This window comes from Bombyx mori, chromosome 17, assembly GCF_030269925.1.
Source record: "Bombyx mori chromosome 17, ASM3026992v2".
NCBI classification, from domain to species: Eukaryota; Metazoa; Arthropoda; class Insecta; order Lepidoptera; family Bombycidae; genus Bombyx; species Bombyx mori.
The window spans coordinates 10278768-10298443 of record NC_085123.1 but is presented as its reverse complement, the minus strand read 5'-3'; the positions used below and the strand labels follow the sequence as shown (position 1 = coordinate 10298443).

Below are 19676 nucleotides of genomic sequence, written 5' to 3'. Positions count from 1 at the left end.
GGTGTGTTTTATTAAGTAATTGTTTTTGTTCCCAATGTGGATTTGAAACGCAACGTAGTCTAGTTTGTTTTTCTTTGTATTTCATTTTGTTTACTACCCCAAAGTTCGTAGACTTCATATAGAAACAATTCGATCCACATTCGAAAACTGTTGTCGTCTAAAACTGGAAAACCTTTATCATTTATTCTATCTTTTTTTTTTTATTGCTTAGTTGTGTGGACGAGCTCACAGCCCACCTGGTGTTAAGTGGTTACTGGAGCCCATAGACATCTACAACGTAAATGCGTCACACATCTTGAGATATAGTTCTAAGGTCTCAGTATAGTCACAACGGCTGTCCCACCCTTCAAACCGAAACGCATTACTACTTCACGGCAGAAATAGGCGGGGCGGTGGTACCTACCCGTGCGGATTCACAAGAGCTCCTACCACCAGTAAACAATATAAAAATCTATAAAAGGATATCATTTTAAGGGTGATAATTTAACAGTATTAGTGTTTTGAAACTATGTTTGGCGTGCGGCTCGTTCCCACAGCATGCTTTAATACATTTTCCGTGTTCCAGTTAGCGCCCCATAAATTGATTAAGGGAACGCGGTACACTCAAAGATTTTTTGTGATCCAACACAGGTATGTTTGGACGTTGCCTCTTTATGCTTAATGGTCGTTGAATTAATACCGAATATTCTACTGAATGTCTCAATTTAAATGTTTTATAAGTAGTTAATATTTATTAAGCCTACAATTGTAAAATGTATAGATAATTTGCATTTTAAACAAAATCAAATCTTTTTGGCTTTTAGAAAAACGTTCAGTATCAAAAATAGAAGATGAATACTATTTATGGTGCATATATACATACATACATACATATAATATAAATGTGAAAGATAACTTAAAGACATTGAGTGGGCTAATTTCCGGTTAGGAAATTGCTTTGCCAACTGCAGTTCCCCCTAAAAGCCTCCGTTCTAGTCAGCGCCGCGTTTGAACATCAATCATACTACTCCTATTAAAGTGTGTTTACATTATAGTGTCTGAATCGTTGGTGTCATAGCTAGCGCTGACTGTTGGACTGTGAGTGGTGGGTTCAAATCCCACAACGGGGTCAACGGGTAAACATTCGGTGATTAAACAGATAATTCCAGTTTAAGGTTAAATGTTCCCGATGATTAATTTATTTATTACTTTGACGTATGTCAGTTCAGCTATTTAAATGTGTAAACGACTTGATCAATATACACGTATGGTATTTCGGAAAAAAAATCTTAATAACCAAATAATATTTACGTCTTAAAATAATTACAAATACATTTGAGTCGAAATCGATATTATTGCTTGCTCTAAATTTAAAATATACTACCAAAAATGAAAACAAGAATATGTGCGCCATTTTCTTTTATTTATAGCCGGAGATATCTTTGCAATGAAGTCAGCCAGTAATTTAGCTCAGTTTTGGTAGGTCCAAACAAAAAAGCGCGAGGTGACAATATAAATAACAATTTAGCCCACCCCGTTCGTGTGCCTTGCCCGGATTAGCATAAGAATGCCACATCACAGCCGCCCACGACCCTGTGTCCCTCGTTGTCTCTTTATACGTCGAATTTAATTTTGATTTACGACTGTAAACACAATTGTACGTGAAATCATATTCGATGAAACCAAGAATGAACTTGACAACGACGCGTACAAAAACACTTCGAATTCACAATTTCAATTTAGGATTTAAATTATTTTACTAATACAGTAATAATTCGGATGGCACATTTTTATTTGCATACGCCCGAACATGAATAACGAAACATTCTACTTAATAAATGTGTCTCATGTAAAATCATTTCAATATTTTGTTTTTTTTTTAGGTCTTACCTTTTTAAATTAACCTAATTTGTATAGAGATATAGTATTTTGAACACATAAATGTTTTGATTTATCCAATATTAGACACACATACAGCTCGATAATCTCTCAATAAGTACGGAAATTCATGTATTTTTTGTTGTTGTTTTATTTATCTATTACAAAAGATCGTCACCATCATCAGGTTACGGAAACCAGTCCAATATTAAATATGCATATATTATTATAAAAATAAATTAATTCGAGTCACGAAATCTATTGGTTATAATTATAAATCTTTAGTTAATAGTTATATAAGCAAATGAAGTAACATTATACACATAATGTCAATGTTATTATGGTTTTTTTCTTTCATTTTCCTAGATGGATAGATGAACCTGACGGCCTGTATGGAGAAATAAGGTCGATGAGTCTATTGCTTCTTTAAAACGCGGAGCAGTTGGTGAACTGGTGGGAGGACCTATTGTGAGTCCCCATGGGTAGATACCACCCTGCCTATTTCGGCCGTGAAGCAATAATGCGTTTCGGTTTGAAGGGTGAGGCAGCCGTTGTAACTATACTGAGACCTTAGAACTCATATCTCAAGGTGGGTTACGTTATAGATGTCTATGGGCTCCGGTAGCCACTTAACACCAGGTGGGCTGTGAGCTCGTCTACCCATCTATGAAATAAAAAAGTGAGTTAGATACGTATTACGGTATACGGTACAAAAACTGATACCAAGATTCGAACCATGATATACATATTTGCAACACTCGACACAATGACACCGAGCGTCTTACCGTCTTACTCGTCTGCTTTAAATATCGTAACCTTAGGTAAATTAATTTTCTTTTTTTTTTAAATTGGCATCGCGCGGTTTTCGCATATGCCCCTGACAAAAACAGGGAAACGCTTATCACGATTTAAAAGGACATTACTCACGGAATTGGAAAAGGAATAGGAATAGGATAACTATGATAGTATAGATAAAAAGATTTATAATTTCAAATTATTATTTAACAGGAAAATAGATAAAGCTGTATATATATCAGAATTAGAACCTGAAAGAAGTGATTTGATAGAAGTGTGATAGAAATGGAACACGGATGGAGGCGAGATAAAAGGAGAAAACGTCATTCAAAGGGCAGGCAAAGAAAATATGATTAAGATCACCAACATCCCCACAAGCAAGGCAAATTAATTTATAACATGAGAACATGTGCCTACTCCGTCAATACTCAGTACGATAAGGATGTCAAATAGAAGACATATACCGTTTTCCATAAGACAACATTAACCATAAAATAGATAGATAGAAAAAAATATATAGTGTAGTATTCTGACCTTTAAGACCTTAATAATACAAACAATGACGTTTATTCAAAAAAAGAAGAGCAAACTGGTTTAATTTTTTATATAATAAAAACGCTAATTAAAACTGAGACAGTTCTAATAAGTATTTTCTTTTAATCGTATTCAAACACAAATTAATATAAAATTTTATATAAAATTAAGACTCGATCCTTTCAAATAACTTAATTAATAAAGACTTAAGGATATATTTCACGTACCGCATTAGGTCAGCTTAAAGTGCTCCTTAAAATTCCTTTATGTAAATATTATTAAAAATATCTTCTAACCCTGTTGACCAGATTAATTGGATGATCACTCGTATCTGGCGTATTCGTACATTAAGTTGATAAATTACGGTTGATCCTTTTGCCTAATTATTTCAAACAGCTCGTAAATTCCGTTTCTTTATTAAGTACGAAAAAAAGACTCTTCATTTCTTAATTTTGTTTAAGCTGTTGTCATCAAAATTTATTGGCAAAATTAATTACGAATTCCCGTAAATTACGATTAACTGATAAAGAACTTCAAAAGTACTCTTTGTATCTAACATCGAAATAAAATGAAATTAGTTTAACCCGAAGATAAAATTAAAATGAATCGAGTAGAAATCCTTTTAAGATCTTATCAAAATAAAAAATAAATTCCTAATAAACGACCGTGCTCAGTGTTAATACGTATTTAAGATAATATATTTAACCATACAAAAATAAATGTCTACCTAATAAATCGTGGAAGACCTTATCGACTTTCGAGAACCGACAGTAGGACCCGATAAGGAATGCTTTTTGGACACTGGCTTCAAGTGACTTAACTTTGTGGTTTGCGTTTAGACACCTTTATGTTTTGAATTTGAATCTCGCTCAGTATAACTTAAGTCGATTCGTGTTTTTATTTTTGTGAGACGTCTTGGTTTTGTTAAGACTCGACCGTAATCGATGTTGCATCTTAATTTAGTTATCTTGTAAAGTGGGAGGCGGTGGGACATAACCTAACCCACTGTAAAGGTATATAGCGACGGTATAGATAGGCATGTGGTATACCAGCATAAAAAAGTCAATTTTACATATCAAATACCACTCTTTATCGAAGGTAATAACTTCGATTACAATTATAATTATAAAGGTTTTGATTTGCTTGTTCTTCTTCTAATTGTTTTCAATATACATATGTACATATACTTACCACATTCACGAACTCTTGGAATGTTATAGCACTAGTTTTCGAACATTGAGCTTTATCTAAAAGGATCTGAAAATAATAATAACTATCTTTATTAATTATTTTCTAGAGTACAACCATTTAATACAAACTTTATTTCTATTTTACTGTACGAACTATAGAAACTAACCTATGATAATAAGTTATACCTATCATATAATACTCCGCCTATTTCTGCCTTAGTAATACGTTTAGTTTGAATGGTAGGGTAGCCGTTATAACTATACTGAGACGTTAGAACTTATAATATATCAAGGTGGGTGGCGCATTTACATTGTAGATGTCTATGGGCTCCAGTAACCACTTAACACTAGGTGAGCTGTGAACTCATCTAATCATATAACCAATAAAAATAAATAAATAAAAAGTACTATTCCTGTACTTGCCTCTCTTTTATGAGTCGGGACCTGTGCTATAAAATCAGGATGTTGAAGTGTTTGTAGAAAGTCTGGCCACGGGATCTCGCCAAAACCCTCTGGATCGAACTGCAATAAAGCATTGAGTTAACAACCCAATTGTTATGTTTCTTAAGAACGTATTTAAAATATTTTAGTAGGCAGTCACGGTCACGTACAAAGATCCATCTATCTAATTATGTTTTCAACATAGCATCCGAACGTCATTATCACGTGCTATCTCCCACTTCACACATGTGCGTAGTTCAGTTACGATATTTTCATGTATTTCCAAAAACAGACGAACAAAAAACCCACAAGCGCCCCTATCTCTTGCTTGTTATTATCTCAATGTTTTGTACGTGACGACTCACCGTTTGATCCTTGGCGCTACCGACGAGCTTTATCTGCCTAAGGACATTTTATACCACAACCCTCTACATTTTAATCAGCCCAAAACAAAGAATATTCTGTGAAATTTGTTTCCGGATCGTAAATGACAGAATTTTTGAAATATGAGCCTTTAACAAGAACCTTCGTTGTGAGGAAGACTCCATCTGTTTTATGACTATTTAAACCCATTGTTTGTCAAAATGCTAACACTGAGAAAATTTTATGTAGATTGCTGGAAATTGAAAATGTTTTGACAAGAGATTTAGAGAAGTGAATGTATATAGAATATATCAAAAGACACTCACTCGATCGAAAAGTAGCCGCCATTTCTGAAAGCAAACAAATGAATTAAGTCGTTGAAGTTTTAGAAATACATTTTTTTTTTTAAATAATTCGTTTCACATTAAACTCACATCGTGCATCAACTCCCTTCGTATTTCCGCCTCGTCCAATTCCGAACCAAGATCTGTGTGATCTGTATCATAGAGAGGTTCTGCGGCGCGTGATAAGGAACCCAAAGAATCCCGTGCTGATGCCAAGGATCCCGTGACTGTGGGTAAGACACCGGCTTCGATCCCGGATTCCATGGAGGTGTTATTCGACAAGAGAGTGGAGGACGTTGGACCGGCTGGTTCCGCCCGGTCTTCGCCTCCTCTCCCCACCCAAACGGACATCTTGCTGACCACAGCATCCACTCCACCGAATTGGCTACTTTATGATTTTAATTCAACAATTCATTGGTTTTCGAACTAATTTCACAATGACAGGCCAAAATTGTAGTAACATTACTCGAAATTTAGATATTTATTTAGCCTTTAATATTTATATTGTGGTAATTTCAACAACTTATTAACCAGTTTTTAAGTCTCTTTGTACATTAAGCTTTGGACAGATTTTATGGAACCGTTGAATGAATGGACGATTTATTTGGACTCACAGGATGTTTTGTACAATAGGAAGATATTAAGGCACTACGTTTAGCATTTTCCATAATAAAATTTTTGATTCTGTAACAAAATATAAAGATATATATTAATATTACTATATATAAACATTTCAAATGTAACTAACATCCAGACACGAAATATTGTGAGTAAATTTAAAATTACGTAATATTTTATAGAAATCTTAAAGAGAAAAATTATCGAATTGCTCAGTTTCGTTATGTGGTAGGGTAGACTTACAATAGACGAAGAATTTTTAATAATTTTAATTTAACTTCAAGCTGATTCTCTATTTAAAGGCTCCGGACCCCTCACTACAAAATTGATTTGACCTTTCCTAAAACAATACAGATTTTATGTTCACGACCTTGAAGTCAAAATCTTTCATCAGAACTTTTGTGTTCAGGACAAAAGCGATCTTTGAGTAGAATTAGCTCCCTACTATCAAAAGCTGTTTTTGAAAATGGGTGACATGCTAGGGGTGTACGAAGGACTCGAACTCACGAATTATTTACATTCGAATTCATCTTATTAGAACAGTTAAATTTTTTCTAATATTTCATAAATTTTCTCACTAAATATTTCATTTACAACTACTTTTTTAATATCAACCATATATGATACCTTATGTTCAGTGCAACAGTGATACTTAAGTATAAAGGTATAAAGGTTATTGTCCTTAAATATTTATCGAGTATTCCTTATTAAATAGACATAGTAATCTGTCGACTTAACGAACACCGAATGTAAAGCGACTGCTCCGGACAGTGTAAATCAATGGCTCCGGAAGTCGAAACGGAAATAAAGAAGGGCTTCCCTAACGTGATCAGGAAACAATACCTATTCATTTTCTGACCTAAGCATTGTCATTTTGGCAGATTTGTAATTCATAAGCCCGTGACGATTGATAGGGCGTAATGTGGCCTTGCGCGGATAGCACACCATCCGACTAAATTTAGTCGCGAAGCAATATTTCGTTGTAGTTTGTAGGGTTGACCACTGAGAATACAATTGAGTTTTTAACATCATGTCTTAAGGTAATCGCGGAATTAAATTTAACCGCTCAATTTTTCGTTTTATTATAAAATATATTCAACTTAATTTTTCATTATACAGAATTCTTCAACGCAATTATATAATTCATTAAATTTTCAGTTCAGTTTGATACATTTACCCACAGACTTCGAATAAAAGTTGTTATGGAATCAAATAAAATTTTCTCAGTAGCGAGATAGGTAATCAGCTGAGGGAGGAAAACGTGAGACCATCAGGGGCTGTTACCCTCTCGTTGTTGTCATGGCAACAGAACACAGTTTCATGCCCCGCTTAATTCTAAGCCCACGTATTCAATACTGAATGTGATAATCATATTTTTTTGTCGAATTTTATTTTAAGATTTTCCGTTTTCAGCGTAAAATATAAACTTATCTTTATTAGTATAAAAATAATGAAAACTACGATTTTTTTTTAATGCAATGATGTTGCATAAAAATATTATGTTCGATATATTATTATCGTTAAATTCGTAAAAAAATTATACAGCTAACATAACTGGAATTACAGCAAAACCAAATTTAAAAAATCTCATTCACAGTTTCAGGCTGTATTTAATTAGATTCTACACATCGTAGATACATCCATGTTAATCTAATATATGCAATCATCATAACGTTCAATAGTTAATTAATTTTTTACGAGATTACCCTTACATGTCAGATTCTTTTAATTTCATAACCTCATCCTTAACATGAATGAAAACAAACCGCAATACAAAACATAACCAAAAAAAATTGTTACCTTCATTTTCACCAAATTTACGCCACCATCATAAAGGAAACTTCACACTGGACTTCATTTCCACGAAATTTACTGTTCGTGTCAAGAACACATTAGGCCAGACCGTTTTGTAGCATGGTGTACATTTATTATAAGTAGGACGTCAAAACAGTCCTAAGGCTGGAAACGAGAATGGCGCCCAACTTCTTGCGCATGCGTCGTGGGGTTGAAGCCATTGAGGTCTTAGGGTGCACACTATAAAATATGTAATGAGAACTTTGCGGGGATGTGAATGGAGCCCTTTCATAGGTAGCATTACTCTTCATGTTAAAACATTGGCCTGCACAGTGACTTGTTTCTTAGTCTTTAGAACGCGGTGTCATTGATAGTAAAACGCTCACATAAAATAAGTACTGATTTTACTAGTTTGAGACCCACCTGTCTTTAAAACTTTAATCAGATGAAATTTAAATAAACATATTATGTTAAATTGCAAAACCGAAATTACGAAAACCTATTGATTCGACCTCGCCACGACCACCGTTCCTTGTAGACAAGACAACTCCAAACTAATAAATTAAGGCATATTAATGTTGAAGGAATATCATCGAAAAGCTGCCAATTACTTTTGGCTGATACTACGGCGCGCAATGATTCAGAATATTATCGCACTTAACGCCACCGAAATATATTTAATCCATACTAATCCATAACTATTGCGTTCATCCACAGTGCGTTTCTAGAGATATTTTTTGCCACGCACCATTCGGCTAAGCAATGAACTTCCCTCCATAGTATTTCTTGACATGTCATTCTTCGTACAACATTTGTAGAGAATACCCAGCAATGGGCAACGGATTGGCTGTGTACTTAGCGTTGCGAATGATGTCTATGAACGACGGAACCCATTCACCTAAGGAAAATGTAGCTACAAACAATGCCATAAAAATGTCTGATGAAAAAGGGTTCTTGCCTAATCATAATTGAACAGTATGTTGTAAGAGAATGCTCTCTTCACTATTGTATTTTCTTCATTTTTCAAGAATTTGTGGTGGGACGTCTTGTGAGCCAGCACGAGAACCACCACCCTGTCTATTTCTGTTGTGAAGCAGTAAGGCGTTTTGGTCTGAAGGGTGAGGCAGAGAAAACTTATGTCTCAAGGAGGGTGGCGGTTTTTCTTGATGTCTATGGGATTCAGTACCCGTTTAAAATTAGCAGGGCCGTGAGCTTGTCCATGTATTAAAACGATAAAAAAAGGAAATTGGACAATTATAACAGAATAATAATATTATGTTTCATACCACGATTTACAATATTTTAGTTTGAACTGTTTGCACTATTTACATTTTCATTTGATAGCAAAAAAATTCAATAAATTGTTAGGGTTTTCCGGGTCGTAGTGCTTAATCCCAAATCTAATAAGAAGTTCTAAATAAACCTTCTTAGTTACATTGTATCCATTGTATTCATCCAGTGACAATATTGTTTTTTATTGTAAAGATACGTGATGAAAGATACGAGCTCACGGTCCTACTGCTGTTAATAGGCTACTGGAACACAAAGACATCCGACGTGATCACCGCAACCGACCCTTGACCTTGAGACCTGACTGCGGTTAAAGTCTTAATTGTGAATAACAGCTTTAAATTGGAATGAATGATTAGTTCATCATTAGTTCGAAGCGGGAAGATGAATTGATTTATTTTATTAATTTGACGTTTCTTCAAATTGAAATTTGGCGACTTTCAGGTGAATTCCAGGGACGTATTAGTGAATTGTCTCTATTTTATAATAGTAATTAATATTTTGACTCCTTTGAATAAAAAATATACATATTTACAAAACTTATCTGGTGGTATGACGTCTTGTGAGTCCGTAAGGGTTATACCCTGCCTATTTCTGCCGTGAAGCAGTAATGCGTTTCGATTTAAAGGATTGGGCAGCCATTGTACTATAAAAAACTGAGTCCTAAGAACTCATATCTCAAGGTAGGTGGCCGCATTTACATTGTAAATATCTATGGGCTCTGGTAACCACTTCAAACCAGGTGGGCCGTGCGCTTGTTCGCCCATCGAAGCAATAAAAAAAATCTATAAAATAATTAAAAATGCTAGATTATTAATTAAAAATTTTGGTTCTATCAAGATCCTTCTCTGGGTATAGGACTCCAAAAGTCTTTACAAGCAGTTTTTAGAAACTATAACCCTAACCTTTCTTGGGTCAATGTGCCTGTAGTACTATGAAAACTAGTCCACGCAGTGACTATCATTCGTTCACCTATCATCCTCAAAACGTGCGGTATAGTCTGGCTACTTCCACTGGGGTTGGACATAGTACAACATCTAAAATCTGAGTTCTATAGTATTTTATTGAGAGATTATTTTAAATTCACCCAATTTCGTCGAAATGAAATGAAACCCATTTCTTTTAATTTATTATACATAATATTTATGATAAAATGTTAACTAAGGTTGTGACTTAAAAAAAATAAAAGTTCAGTAGCTACTTTTGCCTTTTTTTATTCAGAATATATTAATTTGTAATTTTGATTAAAATAAATTCTGTATTTATTTTATCAAAATGGCATGTTACTAGGAGCTGTATAGAAAGGGCAGTACAAGATATACCTAAGGGGAAGAGGTCGACCAAAGAAGAACATGGTTGAAGTGTGTGAATGATAATATGTGAGAGAGAAGAGTGAGTATTGAGATCACGGCTGGTAGAAGAGAATGGATTATAAAAATTTTAATAGAGAACGCTGTTCCACACAAGCATTCTATCCCTAAGCCGAGATAAGATTTGAAAAGAGCTACCAACCTTTTCTCAACTAAACTGATACGCGCTTCACGAGACGTCTATCCGACGCTCGTCGGACTTTCATCGGATTTTTCGGTTAGCGGACTCTTCGATGTTCACCAATAATATGCCACATGTATCGTTAATTCATCTGCACAATCAAAACTAGCGTGAATCTAGGACCGTGGCCTTCGGTGACCCGGTTCCTCCTAATCATAATTGCAACGCGCAGAGCGATAAAGCGTGATTTTCATTAGTTGCTTCACTGGTGTCCAAGCTCGTGCTCTTGACAAGAATTTGCGAGAACAGGATCCGGGTGGAGATTCGGTGTGACAAAAGAAGAGCTGAAAATTCACCCTGACACTCCATCGTGCAGAAATCAAGCATCACCTTTATCTCTTTTTTTCTCTACCTAATTACCAATTAGTCTCGAAGGACCATGAAACATCTGGTTTCACCGAACTACGGCGGGATTCATCTTGCTACATAAAAAAAAATGTAATTTCGAAAACCTGGAATAATAATATCATAGGCCTTTGCCTTCATAAATGACGTTCGAAGAAAAATCGATATTGTCATGAATTATGACATTATGTAATAAAAACAAAAATAAAGGGAAATCTCATGTGGTAAAATCAATAATTTCATTTCTATTACATTATTATGCCTAGTGGTCGAGCTGTTTTGTTGCTTCGAAGATTGTCAACGGGTGATAACAGGTTGAAAAACATTAATTTAAACCAAAATATCTCTACAGAGCTTTTCACCAATCCTGTGTGCATTCACAGGGATTTGGGCCTACACAAAAGGTATGTTTATTTTACAAATATTTTATTATTTGGACCAAAATAAGTATTAACTGTTTTTTTATTCTAAAACTTAACTTTACTGTGCAAATTCATTCCGTCCACAATATCTACTGATTGACCTTGTTGTTGTTTACATGGTGGCTTTACTAACAACGTAAATGACCTTGTGCAACGGGGTTCAAAAAAAAGAATTTTATTAGTCCTGGTTAATAAATTTATTAAGAATTATTATTATAATAAATTGTAACTAAAATCTTTTATTTAAACGTAAATTTTCTACAAATTAATTTGAAACAAAACTAGGTTAAATTACCTCTTTTCACTGCACCTATCAAGTAGATTAGACAGTTTTATGAAATAACTTGTTTTAAACACTTCAACCTAAAAAAATTGTTTTCTAATAGGTACAAGACTTGTTTGCTGCAAGATTTGTTTTCTAAATTTAAAACAAAATTTATTGAACAATATATTTATGTATTAAATGTCTCAAATATAAGTTGTTTATATTAAAAAATAGTGTAAATAAGAAATTCTTAATTTAATATTTGCAGGCTGTCAACTGTAGTGCCAAATAGTATCAGTCCTTCTCAGATCACAAGAAGTTTCAGTGATAATAAAATAATAATGGCATCACCTAGTTCGGAAACTCCCCCAGTTGCAGATAAACCAAAACATACAAATAGTTTAATAAATGAAAAATCGCCCTACTTGCTTCAACATGCTCACAATCCTGTCCAATGGTATCCTTGGGGTCCAGAAGCTATAGAAAAGGCAAAGGTGCAAAACAAATTGATATTCTTATCAGTGGGCTATTCCACATGTCACTGGTGTCATGTTATGGAAAAAGAGTCCTTTGAGAATGAAGAAGTTGCAAAAATTATGAACGAACATTATGTTAATATCAAAGTCGATAGAGAAGAGAGACCGGATATTGATCGTGTTTATTTATTATTTGTCATGGCCTCCACAGGAAGTGGGGGCTGGCCCATGTCTGTCTTCTTAACTCCAGATCTTCAACCAGTCACTGGAGGTACCTATTTCCCTCCAGAAGATCGCTGGGGCCGTCCGGGTTTCAAAACGGTTCTTCTGACTCTAGCTAAAAAATGGAAAGAAAATCAACAACAATGTCTAGAAGCTGGCCAGCATGTAATTTCAGCATTGCAACAATTATCTCTTGATGACAATTTATCCTCGGTAGTTCCAGGAGAGGGTACTTGGGACAAATGTGTTCAGAAATATATGTTGATTTATGAACCAGAGTTTGGTGGATTTGGTATGGCCCCAAAATTTCCTCAAGCATCAATTTTCAATTTTCTCTTTCATTACTATGCTAGAGATAAATCAAATACTGATGGAAAAAAATGTCTAGAAATGTGTTTGTACACATTGACTAAAATTGCAAAAGGAGGCATTCATGATCATGTATCCAGTGGATTTGCACGTTATTCGGTTGACAATGATTGGCATGTTCCTCACTTCGAAAAGATGTTGTATGACCAAGCTCAATTGGTAGTTGCTTACACTGATGCCTTCCTGGCAACTAAAGATGAATTTTATGCTGTTGTAGTCCATGATATCATCAAATATGTTAACAGAGATCTGAGACATGAATCTGGTGGGTATTACAGTGCTGAAGACGCAGATTCGTATCCTACATTTGGAACTACCAAGAAAAAAGAAGGAGCATTCTGTGTGTGGGAATATAGTGAACTAAAAGCACTATTGAATGATAAAAAGATAAATGAAATATCTTACTTGGATATTTTTTGTGAATATTTTTCTGTTAGTGAAGAAGGTAATATATCTCCGGGTAGTGATCCACATGGGGAGCTGGTAAACAAAAATGTTTTAATCATATATGAGAGCAAAGAAGAAATTTCAAAAAAGTTTGGTTTAAACATTGAACAATTTAACCAAGTCATCAATGACTGTATAAAGATTGTGTACGAAGCACGTCAAAACCGCCCCCGTCCAGATTTAGACACCAAAATACTGTGTTCTTGGAATGGATTAATGCTGTCAGGATTGGCACAAGCTGGACAAGGTTTGGGCGAAAAATGCTATGTTGAGGATGCTATTAAGACTGCAAATTTTATAAAAGAGAACCTTTATGATGTATCCACAAATACTTTATTGCACTCCTGCTACAGAGATGAAAATGGAGCCGTCATGCAAATGTAATGTTATTAAAGTCCATAAATATGTTTGCAATGCTAATTATCCAGTATTTTTGCATTCATTATTTTTGTTACAGAGGAAAACCAATAAAGGGTTTTTTGGACGATTACGCATTTCTTATCAAAGGCCTTCTCGATTTGTACGAAGCATCATTTGATCGGCGTTGGTTGAATTGGGCTCGTGAATTGCAAGATAAACAAAATGAAATGTTCTGGGATTCAGAAGGTGGAGGTTACTTTACATGTTCAACCGAAGATAAAACTATAGTGTTGAGACTTAAAGAAGGTAATTTAATATTTGGAAATACATTGCATAATAATTTATGAAGTAATCATTTTTTTTAACAAATCAGAATTGTTAATAGCACTTCAAAAAGAACTTTAAATGAAGTGGAATTAGAACCTGTTCATGAATAATACAGTAAATAGATATTTACCAAACCAGCGATAAGGTAGGGAAAGAAACTTGAAATAGAGCAGCGATTATAACTAGCTAGCTAGCATAGCTTTTTTTTATAAAAGCACTGTCTGACCGAAACTAGATAATAGGCCAATTAAAAGAACAAAAAAAAAATTATCTACTACAACCATTTACTATTATGGCTATTTATTCGTTTTTTTTTCAGACTTTGTGACTATAATAGGTAAAGCAGCTATTTGTTTTACCTTCTCAAACATAGCCTTTATATTATTTGATTATAGATCAAGATGGTGCCGAACCGTCCGGTAATAGTGTTTCGTGCCACAACCTCCTAAGGTTCGCGGCATACGCTGATAAGAGTGATCCACAAAATAGCGGCGAGAAGGAAAGGGAGATGGCGAAAAAAATACTTGTCGCTTTTGCCAAACGTCTTAATGACTCTCCCACTGCCCTACCAGAAATGATGTCCGCACTGATGTTTTATAGTGACTCTCCTACACAGGCAAGAATTAACGTTTAAATTAAGTTTTAATTATGATATAAGGTGAAAAGTTTATGTTTAAATTTACTAAAATCTACAGCTAGTTTCAATCCATCGAATTTGACTGGGGACTGGAGCGCAGAGTGCTGTCAATAAAAATTGACAGCACTGTTATTGACAACAGTGTTGCACACGAGTTTTTTCTTTGTCATTCAGCCTTTTGGCTATATCCAAAATATAAAAAAAAATGACAAGTTGTAAAAATAAGTATCTAAATAATGTTATCTTTAGGAAAAACAAATTCTACCGCGAAGTTCAACGAGCTCTTATTTTTAAAGGGAGGGGATACAATTTAGACTTAAACCTCATGTCTCACGGTTTTACGGTCTCGCCATTCATGGTGTAAAGTCCATGAGTTCCAATAACCACTTAACACCAGTTGGGCAATGAGACTGTTCCTGCGTCTTGAAATAAAAAGCCACCAGTTAAAGCGACCGGCGCGGCGGCGTACCAATCATCCTAACTTTCGGGAAATCATCCCTGAAGAAACAACTAATAAAATTTAACTTAATCTAAAAGGCGATGAATGAACGCCTAAGACACACATTAATAAACAATGCTACGAAAATACGTACATTTTGTAAGTTACAAAGTTTGACAACAATTTCCGATTATTTCGAGGACTCGACAGTTTCCGTTATCCTCTGACCGCTTTCATTGGCGTTTAGCTACAGTACTAGCAGCCAATTAACTAAACATAAAAAATAAATATATCTATACATATTATATTAGCTACAAATTCTATCGTTTATATTTCGAATATCTATATACGTGAAGCAAAAACTTTGTATCCCTTTTTACGAAAATTGCGCGGACGGAGAAGTATGAAATTTCTCACACTTATGGAGAATATAGAGAAGGAGCGCACAATGCTAATATTTTTTTAAAATAATACATAAAAGATACTTTAAATCAATAAAGAAATCATTATACACCCTACCATGTGTTTGACACAACACATACATAAAAATATAGGTACTCTTTGTTTGCTGTCAATTTGGAAACTTTTTGTTATTGCTTAAAGTCTGGTCGAATTGAAAATAGATTAATATTGTTTGTCTTTAATATTATTGATCTAGAGTGCAGTTTTGGCGAATACTGTAATTATATTATCGAATTATAATAGTGTTTGACAATAGAACCATCATAATGTTTAAACTTATAATTTCAATTAATTATAGTCGAATTTCGACTACTGCGGGGCCACTGGTTAAATTTAATCTGTGACCAGCGAATGATTGAATGGGTAAGAGCAAGGTGTGGTCGGCAGGTGCTGATCTCGGGGGGCCGCTCGGACCCGCGCACGCTGGAGATGGTGCGCGCGGTGCGGACGCGGCTGCTGCCGGGCCGCGTACTGTGCGTGGCCGACCCCGCCGACACGCCCGCCGGTATGTCCGACATACGTGAGTCCGGACTCTGTCTTCTTCTTCTTATCATTAACGTACATGAGTAAATGGATGGTTTTCGAGTTTGAACGAAAGAAAAGCGTGATTGGTTTGCAACATGTAATTACTGGTGGTAGATCCTCTTGTGAGTCAGCGCGTGTAGATACCACCACGCTGCCTATTTCTACCGTGAAGCAGTAATGTGTTTCGGTTTGAAGGGCGGGGCAGCCGTTGTAACTATACTGAGACATCTTTGAATTATATCTCAAGGTGGGTGGCGCATTTACGTTGTAGATGTCTATGGACTCCAGTAACCACTTAACACCAGGTGGACTGCGAGCTCGTTCACGCTAAGCAATAAAAAAAAAATCATAAATGGATAACCAATGCGGGCTGCGTACTCGAGCAGAAATTAGGGTCATACATAGGTGGAGAAATCAGATATGGAGACTGCCTAATGAAGCAATTATTATTAGTTGGCGGATGACGATTACAATATTTTACTGTACTTTTTAATGAAAAACTAATGTATCTTGATCTTTGTTGTTTGTTGTGTCATATAAGTCCTCGCCATATTCCTTGGGTTATCTATATCACCGGATAACCAATTAATAATTATACATTACATACACACTATTTGATTTGGGACCGTTCCGATGTGTTCGTAACGTATTTGTTTCTACATTTTGTAAATATGGGGCTTATTAATTGTACACTTGCTGTTCCAGTGTTACACCGTGTGAGGTCTGCGGGCGACGTGCCCACGGCGTACGTTTGCCGCCGCTACGCGTGCTCTCTTCCCGTTACGGACGTCAAGCAACTCGAGAACTTGTTAGACGAAACACCAGCTGCTGTGGCTAAGAAGTAGCCTAGCAGAAGTCATATTATACTGCTGCTACAAATATAACATTGAAAGCCTGTCCTGGTGAAACTGGAAAGGCCTCCGGGCCACCAGTAATCCTAAAAAAAAAAAACATTGAAATTTTTATTTACAGGAAAAACTAAGGTATTCACGGTATCTGCGGGCTCTGGCTTTCGTGACCTTTTAACACCATTGTGCTTAGTGCGAGTTTTTTAACGTTCTCGATAGCGTAAAAGTTAACTAAAATTTGTATGAAGTTGGAACGTTCGCCTGCGTTTGCCGCTAGGGGCGCTGTTACACTAAGCACACGGATGGGCGGTGAGACCCTCTTCCTGGTCTGTTTTCACATACACCGTCTGCTAGCAGAGGTGATGCCCCAACATAAAGGAAATTCATTAAAAATAAGTCATAATTTTCCTTAGCATAAGGCAATAAGAATATCAGTTTTGTGACTACACTAATAGGGAACCTATATATGCCTATAAATTATACTAGTCAGCATTTTTAATGAAAATTATATCCCATCACTAAATTTGTTCTAATATTCGGAAGATTTCGAAGTTCGTTAAGTAAAGTTCTGAGGCTGCACCACGGACCACCACAGGCAAGTTTAGCCCTATCACCTGAAAGAACCTGAAAAAAAATCTCATGATATCATAGAGTGCATAATCTATAGACGCATAACATTCTGATATTGAACAATGCAGAATACTGACAACTTAATGAGGCGCATCGCGGGATCGCTAGTTTTTACAAGGTAGGTATACAAATGACACTGCAATTGTTCCACGGTGCACATAATTAGAAGAGTTTTATTATGTGCTGTTTTAGACTTTCATTTGGAACAGAAATATAAAAATGCTTAGTCTTATTATTGTGGTACTCCTCTATTGGTCATGTACCGTTAAAATATATCTATTAAATATATATTGATTCGATTGCCAAATGTGTGTTGATGTTTTCCTGACAATTTTATTAGTAAACAAAAATACACGCTTCTGTTAAAACTATTAGAGTGCACCATCGTTCGTAATAAATAAAATATGGAACTACGATTTTTTAAATCGTGATTGTGTAAGTGATGATTAATCATAACTATACTTTTTCGTGTTACCCATAATATATATTACATAACATAGTGACATAGTAATTAGCCATAGCCGTGCTGTAATTTTGCAAACAAAACGATATAGCCGATAACATTATATTTTATAACGATTGCACACAAGAGTTTTTATATCGATTTTTCTTAGAAACTACTTTTACAGTGTTCGGGGCTTGGGATATACTAAAGTAGACCTTATGTTTAACAGATCATTGGTTATTTCAAACTATAAAAAGCACTCAACTTCGGTTTCAGATGCTTTTAACCAAGGTTGATTTCTACCCTTTAATTTTGTGAAATAGATCTAACCGCTTTTATATTTAAATTTATCGAAATCTCTAGAATAGTGCTATTTAACTAACAAAAGTGTAAGATCTGACAAATTCAGATCTCAACGCGTGTTTAAAATCTAAATATCTCTTATAAGTAGTAGTAGTCAGTCATTTAAATTAGCTATAAACACATAATTTTAATCGATGATCTTCATTTATATTGTTTAATTGAAAAATAAATTTTAAGTCGCTCGAAGGTAAATGTTAAGGCTGAGAAAACTGATTGGTTCACTCATTCGAAATTTCAGTCTGAGAATTGTTTTGTGATGACGTGCAATTTAAGTCACGAAAAGTCATGAAATGGCTATACGGTACGTTTATTTCATAATATTTATTGAAAGAACATATTGCTTGGAGCATATTTTAAGTTTTCGTGATATTTTATTTAATAAATATTAAACGTTATATTTTGGTTTTATTGAAAACGAAAGTTTTTTACAGTTTTATTTGAGATCCACGGTGAGCATGTTTCATAGTAAGTATACTAACCTTAGACAGTATACACATTAATGACCATAATTAAAACATTTATCAAAACACGCCTAGCCGCGTTCATTATCTACACAGCGATTAAAGAAAAAATATTGCATTTCTAGCGTTTGCTTTTCTAGAAAATAAGAAATCCGGTGAACAAAGCATGATTACAAATTAGTTCGCCTTAAACAGATAGAAATTACTATTTATTTCTCAATTTAGTGCGTCTTCTATTTTAATCTCGTAATAATAGTGACTTATAGCAACCCTAACGCCTGCCGCGTCGGCAGCCGCGTCTGATCGCGCGCCGCGGCCAATCAGGGACTCTCGTTGTCGGCTCCCGGCGCGATTCAAAGAGTAGCGACCGAGGGGGCTTTCCTTTTGGCAAGCCGCGCGTGCGCCTTTACTGGCGCCGACAGTTCACCCGCAACCACCGAAGCATACACACGAGAATACGTCCGCACCTCGCTCGCTACCATTCCTTTTCGAACTTGTTTGTGGGACCCTCTGGAGTATTCATACCCAGTGCTCCAGCTGGACAACACAAAACTGGCACCTCAACGTGGTAAGGAAAATCTAGCGGTGAGTCGACGAATCGTATCGGTTTTGCAAATAAAATTGTGAACTCATGATCATGGTGAACACTCGAAGTGATAACCGTGCTAGCCGAAATCGCAGGGATGATGATGCAACGGACCCGTCGTCTGTCCGCGTCCCGCGATCGGTCTCCCCGAGCGCGTCCGCCACCCAAGAAAATGGCGCCGGTGACACCTCGCGCATAATCTACGAGTCCTTTCGAGAAGCATCTACGAGCGCGTCTCCCGCCTGCGAAATCGGCGCTGCTGACGCCTCG

At 35.6% G+C, this 19676-nt stretch overlaps 2 protein-coding genes across 3 annotated transcripts in view; one reads left to right on the top strand and one right to left on the bottom strand.

The window, feature by feature from the left end:
* Window positions 1–8104, bottom strand: part of LOC101739936 (protein rhomboid) — a 134231-nt gene extending 126127 nt beyond the window's left edge. The window contains exons 1-5 of the mRNA XM_021352114.3: window positions 7943–8104; window positions 5615–6208; window positions 5507–5530; window positions 4800–4898; window positions 4378–4443 (exon numbers count right to left, since the gene is read on the bottom strand). Of these exons, the coding sequence (XP_021207789.1) occupies window positions 4378–4443; window positions 4800–4898; window positions 5507–5530; window positions 5615–5875 (450 nt within the window). The 5' untranslated portion in view covers window positions 5876–6208; window positions 7943–8104. The remainder of the gene's footprint in view (window positions 1–4377; window positions 4444–4799; window positions 4899–5506; window positions 5531–5614; window positions 6209–7942) is intronic.
* Window positions 8105–11273: 3169 nt separating this feature from the next.
* On the top strand, window positions 11274–18754 carry LOC101739799 (spermatogenesis-associated protein 20). 2 transcript variants are annotated; one of them, XM_004932430.5, is made up of 6 exons: window positions 11274–11526; window positions 12078–13703; window positions 13781–13989; window positions 14406–14626; window positions 15936–16068; window positions 16779–18754. In XM_004932430.5, the coding sequence occupies exons 1-6, from the start codon at window positions 11381–11383 to the stop codon at window positions 16916–16918; spliced, it is 2475 nt and encodes an 824-aa protein (XP_004932487.1). In that variant the 5' UTR covers window positions 11274–11380; the 3' UTR covers window positions 16919–18754. The 2 variants fall into 2 exon arrangements, with proteins under 2 accessions (XP_004932487.1, XP_012551249.1); XM_012695795.4 differs by having other exon boundaries at window positions 11283–11526; window positions 15936–16053.
* Window positions 18755–19676: the final 922 nt, after the last annotated feature.

Bases quoted from the DNA above. Each gene is read 5' to 3' on its own strand.
- LOC101739799 (XM_004932430.5), top strand. From the start codon at position 11,381: ATGCCTAGTGGTCGAGCTGTTTTGTTGCTTCGAAGATTGTCAACGGGT. The intron at 13,704-13,780 runs GTAATGTTATTA...TTTTTGTTACAG, and splicing joins AATGGAGCCGTCATGCAAAT to AGGAAAACCAATAAAGGGTT. The intron at 14,627-15,935 runs GCAAGAATTAAC...TGTGGTCGGCAG, and splicing joins ATAGTGACTCTCCTACACAG to GTGCTGATCTCGGGGGGCCG.